Genomic DNA, 11,652 nt, shown 5'->3' on the forward strand with positions numbered 1-11,652 from the left:
TCATCTCCGGTGAATACCGTAACCTCTCCATGCCTCAATTTCCTCAGTGGAAACACCGCAATTCCTAACTCGTGGTAGTTGTGAAGATTAGATGAAGGTGCGATTATATACGGAAAGCACCTCCCTGGCTCAGAGTAAGGGTCCCACAAATGTCGGTTCCCCATCTCCTCCATCTGTTTGGCTTACCCCAACCTCCAAAGCACCTCTCTCTATGGTACTGGCAAGGACAGGCTCCTAGAAATAAGATCTGGATAAATGACTCCATCCATCGCCCAAGGCTTCTACAAGGCAAAAGCACCTCTGGCCCAAGTGACCAGATGTTCCAGTGGGGGCTGGGTGACCTTCCTCTGTGCATCATGGGACTTCGATGCTGTTTAGCAATATCTGCCTTTGAGGTCCCTGCATACCTCCTCTTTCTCTGGAAGGTACTCCCAGAGCGGGCCAGAACCCCCTGAACCCCCCATTCCTGTTCTCCCCACCATCCACCCATCTGAGCAGCCCCCACACTCATTGGACTGAGCCAAGCAGACACAAGCCCCAGACACCTTGGTACAGTTTTATTCAAACTCCAGATGCCCAGGCTTGGCCTGGCAGAGGGTGTGTTCTTGCCAGTGGCAAAAAGTGATACAGCACGTTCGTTAATACTCATCGTTTTAATTTAAATTAATAGCATTTCTGGAAGACAAATGCAGTTGGTAGAAAATATAAAAACTTTTCCTGTACAAATTTTACATCACATTCAAAAGAGCAAGTGTGTGCCTCGCGGCCACAGGAGACACGGGGTGCGCACGCTGATGAGATCCTGGCTGACGTCGCCGAAGCCCACAAGCTCCCGGTTCGGCTTCACAGTTATGTCTCCACCTGCCCCCAAATCGACACCGAACACAGGCTTACAGGGCGCCACTCCCCCCGAGGTCACAAGAAATGCTGGGCGGGGGCAGAGTCCAGGGCCCTGTGCCTGTCTTTAATTTGGTGACATGGAGAGGTCACTTTGCTACACACCGCTCACGACGAACAGGGACTCGCTGGGGTTCAGGACCTCAAGTTGGATGGAGACCCAATGGCTGCGGCTCTGGTGGCTAAAGGCAGTGGGGACACACACCTCTGGACTTTGGAGGTGAGGCTGGAACTGGGGGGGCCCTGAAGGGCCAGCGCTTGGGCTCCACTCTGACCCCAGTGCGGACCTCTGCAGCCCCCAGAGCTCTCTCCAAGGAGGCCTCCCAGCATCTCCTTCCCCTTCACAGTTGGCCATGAGGCTGAATTCACAGTATCTGCCGTCCTTCATGTTTCCAGGGCAGGAAGGGAGAGCGCACGGAGGGCACGCACGTCTTCCTAACCCCATTCACAGTCATGGAAACACAGGGAAGGGGGCCAGTGGGGGGGGCTTTCCGAGGTGTTTATCCTAAATGACGGGGAGCGCAGAGGCTCGGGCTACGCGTGGGGAGGCTGCCCGGGGCCTTGAAGAGGTGCCCCCCAGGCGCTCAGCTACACTCTCGGGGTTCCTGGCAGACTGTCAGTTCTCAGGGTGGAGACAGTGACTGTCCTATCACCAGGCCCCCAGCACTTGCACAGAGCACAGTAGCTGCTCAATGAAAGCTTCTTGAGCTGACCCACGAGTGTCACTCACAAGAAAAAACAAAACACAGACTAACTTTCGTGGGCTAAGGAGGCACTGAGCCCCGTGTGCTCCGCTGCTGTCCAACCCCAGGGCTCACCAGCACGGCCTCGGGCTCAGAGGGGGAAGCCGAGAGGCAGCAGTCACACACACTGTGATGACGGTGGGGGTGACCTTGTAGAGGGCTGATGGGGGAAGCCAAAGGCATGATGGGGAGACACAGACAGCCCCACAGAGGACAGACCCACACAAGCCAAAGCCACTGGTTTCCAGCTCCCATCTTCCTCCCACACCCGAACTGGGAAGGGGAGAGGGGCTCCCATCTGAAGGGTGGACGGGCAGCGGGAACCGGGTACCTTGCATTGCCCGGCGACTGTGCTCTCCAAGTACCGCTCAGCCAGGGTGCTGGCCTGGCCTGGAGAGGGGCCCACAGCCCACAGCGTCTGGGCAGAGGCCCGTTTCATACGGCATTTTGGTCAGACCAGGAAGGGGGAGGGTGGCTCTGACGACTGGGAGCTTTGCTAGGGGCATAAATGAAAGGGGTGGGAGGACCACCTGCCTCCCATCTTGGCTCAGAGCATGGACACAGGTTCTGGGCCTGAACCCAACCACATGGCCACTCTCACCCCCCTTGGTCATTTCTGGTTGGGAGCCTAGTAGGACAGAACGTCCACTGACGGGCTTCTTTGCCACCTGGAACTTGTCTCTTGAGGCGGCAGCTTCTAATGAAGACAGGCAGGATGCTCTCTCATCACAGGCTGTCCTTCTGGTTCAAACGGAGGCCTGACAGGGAGGCCTGACTCGGTGCTGGGGAAGGCTCTGGAGACTGGGGGGCTCTCATGAAAGGGGGGGCACACGCCTCCCATCTTAGCTCTGCACATGGACAGTGGGGGAGCCAGGAGTGGGCTGAGGGGCTTCAACAGGACTGGGGCCGGGGAAGAGATGGGCGGCTCCAGGCCTTGGGGTGACTGAGGATGGGTGTCTAAGGAGCCAGCCAGGTAACACTGAGGCTGGGAGGGGGCTCGGGGACCCACTGCTGCTTCTCCTTCCCCCGCACCTTCCTTGTCCTCACGGAGCCTTCACGGCACACACAGCCTTCGCTCTGGGGTCAAATGTCAGTCAGGGATTCAGCTCTGGCTAAAAAGCCGAGGCCCTGGCTGCCTCCCTGGGGGCAGGAAGGAAACTTCGCTGCAGAAGGTGGAACCCTGGCGGGAACCACTGGATCAGCACAGATGTTATTCGGGTTTGATCCGTCTCTGCGTTTCCAGCTGGGGTGGGCTGAACTGCAGGGGTCAGAGGTGAACCCAGCTCTCTGGGATCTGGGGACCCTCGTATTCCAGCTCGGTTCCCAGCCAGGGTTTCCTCTGCAAGAGGAGGAAGGGACGAGGGGAGACCCTGGCCGAGGGAGCTCCCTCCCCGCCCGCCCCACAGGATTTAGGGCCAAAGCAGAGGCGAGGTCAGATCTGTGGTCCCCCGTCCTGCCCCCAAAACGTCCACAACCAGGAGGCTTTCCTTCCTGCGGCCCAGCGCAGGCTCCCTGTCCACAGGGCTCTCCACAGGGGCACCACGTCCGCTGTCCCGGCCGGCGGGGCCGGCGCACCCCGCACAGCCTGCTTTTATTATTACCTATTGTAAAACATCGCGCTCACTCCGCAGAAACGTACATGTAAACATTGGCTGCCCGTCGGGACAGGTTTGGTTGTTGGTGATGTCACTTTAAGGAACAGCAGGTGCAGCTCCGTCTCCGAGACCCGAGTGTTTTCTGCACACAAATAGGTCTGAGCCCAGAACGCAGGCTGAGCCCAGAACGCAGGCTCCTGGCTTGGGGGAGCGGCGGGCGGACGTTTCGGTGGCGAGTGCTGCTTTTTGTGGTGGAGGTTGTGTGGATGTTTTAGAAACACTTTGAAAAAGGAGGAAATCGGCGGGGAAACTGCACAGCTGGCTACATCTTTGGATTACTGGCCTCCAGGGCGCCCAAGCCAAACCTCTCAAACCGGGGTACAACTTTGCTGCTGTTAATGCTGCAAAGAGGAACAAAAACAAGGGTTACGGCCCCGCTGGTCTCGAGCAGATTAGGGTGACATGAGCTAAGGAGCGGGCCAATTCTAGAAGCTCACAGAGGACCCAGCCCACCAAGAAGGGAGAATGATCCCACAGCCCACGGCCGTAGTCTCGGCAGAGCTGCTCCTGGTCGTGCCGGGTCGGGAGCCCAGCCTTGGCCACACGCCCCCCTGGAGGGCGGCGGCTTGTGCCTCTCACAGCCCCCAGCTCCCAGAGCAAGTACCTGCCATGGGCCCCTCTGAGCTGACTTCTCACCACAGCCCAGGGAAGCTCGTGCTCCCAGAGGAACTGGGAGGACACCCGACCCCAGAGCTGAGTGACATCACCAGCTCCTGTGAGAAGTGGGCCTCACACACGGGAGAACATCAGGGCCACCTGGAAGCGCGCAGTGCACAGGGCCGGCCTCCAGAGACCGGGATCGGGTCTTGGGGGCCCAGGAGTCTGCATTTGGCAACAATGCAGGGACTCTGGGTGCCCGGCCAACCACACTCTCGATGAGCTGGCTCAGGGTCTGGAAATTGCCCTCCGCACTGGGCAGATGTAAAGGGAGCAATGTTGCGGGTGGGAGCGGGCAGGAGCTTTGCTTTCATCAGTGAAACTGTTTGGAGACAGGCCCCTTGCTTTCAGACGACCCCCGCTGAGCGCTGCTGAGCAGTCCTTCCAAGCTGGTGTCTTTTACGGCAACAGACCTTGGGGTGTCCACCACCGGCAGCCCTGCAGAGGGCACAGCCCTGCGCAGCTCTGAAATCGCCCCACTCCTTGCTGGACAAGATCCCTACGGTTAATAGCCAAGCAGACCCCCTCCCCCGGTTCTTTGGACCCAGCCACTGGGAGGCCGACGTGCTGGGGTTGGCAACGTGCAGGTTGGCAGGGTGGGGGGAGGGCACAGGTCTCACTGAGCTGTTAGTAGGAGGCAGGGCCACCCAACAAAACACGCTAGCACCCGCAGAGGAAGAGCTAGAGAGGGTGCAGCCGCGTCCAGGGCCTTCTGGGGGGAGCTGTTAGGGGTCCTCCGCGGACGTCAGTTATTCAGGCACACGCAGGCGGTGGAGACGGAGGGGCCAGTTTTAAAAACAAACAAAGCAAAAGAGGAGGCCTCAGGAGGGAAGGTGGAGCGGCAGAGATGGCGTCCCCGGGTTAGTGCCCGCCTCTCGGTTTGCATTTGAGCAGGAGTCGAGGTGCCGAGTGACGATTAGGAGGAAGAAAGCCCCAGGCACATGCGAGGCAGCCAGGCCTACAACCTATGGGAGGAAAGAGAAGGGAGAGCAGCGTGAGTGAGAACCAGGCCCCACGGGGCGGGGGCAGCAGCCGGGGCCTGGCCAGGTCAGGGGACCCTCTTTCCCTGGAGAGAAAGGGATGCTCCTGTTCCATCCCAGGCCTGGCAGCCGAGCGGGCAGGGAGGGGAGCCTGGCTCAAAGAACCATCCCTGAGCTGCCCGGGGCCCGGTCACAGGATCTGAATCAGAGGTTAGCCAATGGGCCCTCTGCCCCTCAGCCCTGGACTATGCAGATGGACTTCTTGGAGCTCACTACTTCTGCTCACTGCATTCTTCTGTAAGCTCTGGCCAGAGGGCACCCGGGGGTCTCAGACGATGACCTCCGTTCTCTCTCACCCAGGCGCAAGCCATAGTCTGCCACAGGGTGGGCAGAGGCCCTGCGAGAGAAATACAAGCCCGCAGAGGCCTTACTGGTGGCCGTTTCAGCTGCAAAAACATCCCTTTGGTTTATGAGAAAAACACACACAAAGATGAGGTAGCTGGATGCAGACAGGCAGGAAGCGGGGTGAGCGGAGGGGAGGCTGCGACAGGCAGAGAGGGAGGGAAGTAACAGAAGACACACTATTCCTCCAGAGCGGGGCAGGGGTTCTTAAAGTCAGGGTGGCCGTATCGTCCTTTCCCGTAGTATCGGCTCCGCCAGCGACTGGGAGTGCCCCGCGATCATGTTGCCAGGTGTGGGAGGCGCGAAGTCCGCAGGTGATGCCGTAGGGTCGGCCCCCCGCGTGGCAGGTGGAGGAGGAGCCACAGGAATCAGGATGGCGGGAAGAGACAGGGAGATGACAGGACAGGTCATCGCATCAGCCACCCCCCAAAATAAAAAAGCAACAAAACCGATGGAAAAGAAAAAAGAAAAGGAGAATTAGAGGCTGAGTGTGTAGAAGTAAAACTCATGAACAGGAAGCTGTGACACGGACTCATGAGGGGGTGCTGGCATTCTTTTCCTGAGAGGCTAATGCTGATGGTGGTGGGCCAGAAGCAGTGCCCAGCGGTGCCTCAGTTTCCCTCGGTGAAATGAGACTGTGGGCTATGGGGTCTTTAGGGGATCTGGAACCATCTCAGAGCACCTAGCTTTCTCTTCTGCAGATGAGAAAACCGGGGCCCAGACTGTCAAATGAGTTGCCCGAGGTCGGACAAGCCAGATCCTTGGACTTCTTGCAAGTCCAGGAGAACCCCCTACTCCTGGTCTCTGCTGGGACGGCTCCTGTTCAAAGCCCAGCTCCAAGGACTTCCCTGCCGGAGACCCTTCCTCAGGCTCCCTGGGTGGGCAGAGAGGGCCCGTCCCTGCTCCCAGAGGCCGTGCTCTGTCCCAGCACTCGGCATATTGCAATTATTCCCTCATTCGTTCACGCACCCATCACCTGTTTACTGAGCAAAGGAGAAAGGTTGGGGGACTAGAAAGCTCTGTGCTGAGTCTGCACTATTTTAAGCCACAGCCACTCTGCGGGTTTTGGTGATGCTCTGACGTCCAGGGGCCCGTGTGGCCCTGTCCTACGCAGCATCCTCTCATCTGGGCCTGGCCTGGGCCCGGCGTCAGCACTTCTCTGAGAACAGTGATATGGAAGTTTTCAGAGGAGAGCTGGAGACAAAAGGCGTCTCCGGACTAGACGCGGTGAGTGAGATCCTGGTATCACTGGTGAGGAACAGGTTCTCCGGCTAATCTGCTTTGAGTGTTTGCCACAGTCCTGGGCACACAGGGCACATGGTGCCCTCTAAGACCCCACATGCAGCTACCAAGGCTGGCTGGCGGGTTTGGCCGCTGAAGGGGTACTTACTCAGCAGACTTCCAGAAGTGCCCGGGGTGGGAGAGCCGCCGGTTCAGCTTGGGCAGTTTCTCCAGCATTTCCATCAGCAGCGTGAAGCTGGGCCTCTCCTGCAGGTCGAAAGCCCAGCAGGCGGACAGGATCTCCTGTGGGCAGAGGCAGTGTTAGTGGGTGCGAGCCGGCTGAGAGGGAGGAAGGTGAGCTGGGGCCTCTGCACAGGGTCCCCTCGGCGCTCGCAAGCACCCCCGGCTGGTGGTCCCGTAACATCCTGCTGACATTGCGATGACTGGCCAGCAGGGCTGAGAAATAACCGAATTTCAGAAAAGCGCTCATGCTTCCAGTTCAAATAGAAACCCACAAGCCCATCTCCCCTCCTTCCTTCTTTTTAAAAAAATATTTTTTTATTTATTTCAGAGAGGAAGGGCAAGGGAGAGAGAAACATCAATGATGAGAGAGAATCATTGATCAGCTGCCTCCTGCACGCCCTTTACTGGGGATCGAGCCTGCAACCCGGGCATGTGCCCTTGATCGGAATCGAACCTGGGACCCTTCAGTCCACAGGCGGATGCTCTATCCACTGAGCCAAACCAGATAGGGCTCCCCTCCTTCCTTCTTAGACCTCCCAGGAACAACAGTAACGAAGCTGAGGAACAGGTCATAGAAAAGACATCGGCAAGGAAGCCACCAATTTTTAGAACGGAAAGTGGAAGGCGGTGTGTTGACAGGGGAAACACAAGATGCTCTGAATGTGTGCAGAGGGGGCGGCAACAGGTGGGAGCCTCAGCGTCACGGGAACGAAGGCTGAGTGACAAGGACTAAATGCGGGGCAGCAGGTGAGAGCGGGCAGCACGGCGGCCCCGAGCGGCCCCAGAGCAGAGCCCTGCTCACCGTGGCGATCTGCGGCCTAATCTCAGGGACCCACACATGTACACACACCCCCACTTCAGCCTTTTGATTCAGAGCTACCTGTGAGAAAACATCCTGCACGCACAGTCAGGCTGACGTGCCCATGTGACAGCGGCATGTGCACATCCACTTAGACTCAGCAGCTCAGGTGTTTGCTCCTCACTATGACGGGGCCCCTAGGGTAGCTGCCAGGTAGGAAAACTGGGGATAAACGGACCCTAAAAACACCGACTGAAGACACGGTGCGTGTGTGCGGGGGAGGGTTATCCATAAAACAAGACCAGGGTGCAATAAAGAAAGAAACTGACAAAGTGATGAAGTGCTTGCAATGAATCATGCAGCCTCCGAAATAAAACGTGAGGTAGAAGGAGTAGAAAATAAGATCAAGGAGATCCCCTCACTGCGGACCCAGCGCTGGGGAGGAATGGAAGGAAATGTGACAGAAGGTGAAAGACACGGAAACTCACGCGGAAGGACCACATTCTGTCTGGTGGAAGTTTCCACCAGAAAACAAAGACACCATAGGGCAGGAAACTAGAACAGCCATACACAAGAAATCGTCTCAGAAAGTGGAGGGGAACAGAAATCTTCAACTGCCAGGGTCCAATCAAGGGACTGAAGAAGATAAAAAGACTCCAGGTGACGCCAGAACACAGCAGGTCTGAACTCAACCAACGGACAGGGAAGCTTTTTTTTTAAGAAGGAGGGTGAGCGTGGGGTGATAAAGGACACGGGCCGCCAGCCAGCAGCAACGAGGCCGGCCTGGCACACACCTGCCCCAGGTCCCGCGGCTCAGGTGTGTGAAGGAAGCGCAGCCAGGCCAGGTGCCCACGCCCTCCCTCTAGCCCAGTGATGGCGAACCTTTTGAGCTCGGCGTGTCAGCATTTTGAAAAACCCTAACTTAACTCTGGTGCCGTGTCACATATAGAAACTTTTTTATATTTGCAACCATAGTAAAACAAAGATGTATATTTTTGATATTTATTTTATATATTTAAATGCCATTTAACAAAGAAAAATCAACCAAAAAAATGAGTTCGCGTGTCACCTCTGACACGCGTGTCATAGGTTCGCCATCACTGCTCTAGCCCTTCCTCCCTGTCCTCGGACAGGTGGCTACTCACCGTGACTTCCTTCCCCAGGCTGGCGGAGGCCAGGACTCGCTTCATTCCCTCTCCACTTCCGATCTGCCAGATCAAGGCCTCTGCGGCTTGGTTCTTAAAGGGCCAGTCTCTTGCTTGCAGCTCATACCAAACGGTCCTGTGGAGACCATCCGTGCAGCGTGAGCTCCTGGACCGCTCAGCCCAGCTCACGCCCGGGGCTCATGCTGCCAATGCCAGGAGCCCAGCCAGAGGCTCCAGGATCCTTCTCCAGCCTTCTCTACCCGCCGGGCTTCAGGGAATGCCATGACCGCGTCCTGGAGGGTCTAGCGGTGGTTCTCAACCTTCCTAATGCCACCACCCTTTAATACAGTTAGTTCCTCATGTTGTGGTGACCCCCAATGTCATTGTTACAAATTGAACATAATTAAAGCATAGTGATTAATCACAAAAACAATATGTAATTATATATGTGTTTTCCGATGGTCTTAGGCAACCCCTGTGAAAGGGTCGTTTGACTCCCAAAGGGGTCGCGACCCACAGGTTGAGAACCGCTGGTCTAGAGTGTCTGTGGCCCGGCGTTCCCATTGTGCTGGGGAGTCTGAGGCAGCCCAGGCTCTGAGCAGAGATCCTGGTATAACTGTCAACCTCAGTGGGGCTGATGCCTACATCCAAAGGTTGTTTGAGGAGCAACAAAAATGCCAAGCCCAGTGCCTGGCACACAAGGGTGCTTCAGAAGTGATAAGGAAGGAGGGGGGCGGGGAGACCACCGCCGAGGGGAAGGACATCCGAGAGATTACAGGGTGAGGCCTCACTCAGCCTCTCCGAGTCCCCTGGCCTCTCTCGACTGTTAGAGCCACACTGTCCCGTGTGGGGGCCACTGAGCCACTCTCGTGTGGGCGTGGAACTGAGTTGTGCTGTGGGTGTTAAAACACACGCCAGGCTTTACAACTCCATACGGTAAGGCAGCCCCTTCAATTTTAATTTCTGATTACATGTTGAAGTGATAATATTTTGGAGAATCCGAGTTACAGAAAATATATGACTGCAACGGATTTCATTGGTTTTTCTTTTTTAATGCGGCCAAGAGAAAACTTCCTATGTGGCTCACATTAGACAGGGTGAGGCAGAAGGAGGTTTGCAGTTATTCGTATGGAAAATAAATAGTAATAGAAGAATAATCTGTTTCGTGTACTCACAACTGCAAACCTCCTTTTGCCCCACCCTGTATCCTCCGTTTTTCTTTTGCTCACTTTCCAGGGCAGTAGAGGCTGCTGGCAGGACATCCCAGACTGAGGGGACCCAGAGGGGCAGTTCTTAGCTCTGGTGAGCGTCCTCACGGACAATGGGTGAGACCTTAGTCCTCATGAAACTATGCTATTGGGGAGGTGCCATTACTCTCCCATTTTAAAGGTAGGGAAAGGGAGGGTCAGTAGTGTAGTCACTCGCCCAACAAGCAGCAGAGCCAGGGCTCAAAGCACGCCCCCGGCCCCCACCCCGGCCCCCAGCCTCAGAGCCGCAGCAGGAGGGCCTCCTCACCCGAATGCATAGACATCAGCAGCTTTGGAGAACGGCAGCTGATCCTCTTCTTTCCCGGGGGTCATCTCGCGCACGATCTCAGGAGCCAAGTAGCACAGCCAGTCGTGTGACAGCTTCAGCTTGTTCTCACACCTGGTGGCCAAGAAGTCAGGGCTCGGATACAAGGCCTTTCAGCGAGCGGCCATCAGAGGCTCGCCCGGCCCAGAGAGGCCGCACGCTGAGCCTGCACTTGCCAAGGCACGGGGCGCTTGGGGGGAATGTAACAGGAGAGCGGTAGCCGGGTTTTTCTAGGGAAGCCGGCCAAGAAGGGGGATGGGGAGGGAGCCGCACTGGCAGGTGCCTGGTTCTCGGAGCACACCCTGGAGGACTGGAGCACATCCCTGTGCAGGAAATCAGACCTGCTTTGCATCTCAGGATCTGGCCTGGAGCTGGCTCTCCAGCTTGGCTGCCACTCTGCCTCCTGGGGGTCCCCCAGATGCTTGGAGAGGAGCCTTTCTCCCCATCCCACCCTTTCAAGATTTGGAGAAATAACACCTGACGCCCTTCCTCACATGGGGGACTTGAACCCTGGTCCTCTGCCCAAGGTGGTAAATGTGAGTGAGGGGACCCAGCCTCCCTGGGTCAGCCTGAGAATCAAGTGTACGAGGGACCTACAGGTCATCTGAATCTGATTCTGGACCAGAACCACAAAGGCAGGACCAAAGCAAACTGGCCCTTCCTACAGGGAGGGCTGCTCCTCAGACACAGGAGTGCCCAGACCCCAGCTGGACCCAGGCCCACCCAGCACCCCAGTTCCTTCCAGTTCCATCCGGATGCCCAAGGCCAACTCACCGTCCCTCTCGGACCACGCCCGACATCCCGAACAGCCCAAAGTCGGTGATGACCACTTTGCCGTTGTCATAGAAGACATTCTTGGATTTGAGATCCTTGTGCACGATGCCCTTGGCATGCAGGTACCCCATGCCCTGGAAGACAGCGGAGCCCCACGTCAGGGGGAGGGAAGATGAGTGACAATGACCTAGTGTCCACCTGGGCCAGGCACCGAGCTCGACGCCATACCCAGATCGCCTCACTTAATCTTCACAGTCTCACGCGGTGTAACTGTCTCCATTTTACAGATGAGGAAACCCAACTCAGAGAGAGGAGGTCACCTGCTCCAGGCCACACAGCTGAGATCTGGTTTTGGTCCATCTGTGCCCTTTCCATGCCTCTGTGTTGTCCAGCATCCTACTCAGACTTAGCTAACGTGGGACATGAGGAGAGGGAGAGGGGTGGGAAGCTGGGTGCCAGGAAGTATATAAAACATGACGAAACCATCCGTATTAAGGCATACAGGACCCATGTGATCTGGGACCTCTATCCAGGCTTTAACCAGCAGGCTTGTACCCTCAGACT

General features: G+C 56.9%; 1 protein-coding gene across 11 annotated transcripts in view; it reads right to left on the reverse strand.

Annotated features, from left to right (window-relative positions):
* Positions 1–542: 542 nt before the first annotated feature.
* Positions 543–11,652, reverse strand: part of KSR1 (kinase suppressor of ras 1) — a 106,945-nt gene continuing 95,835 nt past the window's right edge. For 8 of the 11 annotated variants that reach the window (XM_014548858.1, XM_014548857.1, XM_014548859.1 and 5 more), the window contains 6 exons: positions 11,089–11,222; positions 10,258–10,389; positions 8,743–8,878; positions 6,725–6,858; positions 5,515–5,595; positions 543–3,636 (listed from right to left, as the gene is read on the reverse strand). In XM_014548858.1, coding sequence (XP_014404344.1) covers positions 3,558–3,636; positions 5,515–5,595; positions 6,725–6,858; positions 8,743–8,878; positions 10,258–10,389; positions 11,089–11,222 — 696 coding nt within the window. In that variant the 3' untranslated portion in view covers positions 543–3,557. Of the gene's footprint in view, positions 3,637–4,051; positions 4,918–5,514; positions 5,596–6,720; positions 6,859–8,742; positions 8,879–10,257; positions 10,390–11,088; positions 11,223–11,652 lie in introns of those variants that run through there. The other 3 variants (XR_001364276.1, XM_014548854.1, XM_014548856.1) reach the window with 3 other exon arrangements.

This window comes from Myotis brandtii, unplaced genomic scaffold (assembly GCF_000412655.1).
Source record: "Myotis brandtii unplaced genomic scaffold, ASM41265v1 scaffold523, whole genome shotgun sequence".
Classification (NCBI taxonomy): Eukaryota; Metazoa; Chordata; class Mammalia; order Chiroptera; family Vespertilionidae; genus Myotis; species Myotis brandtii.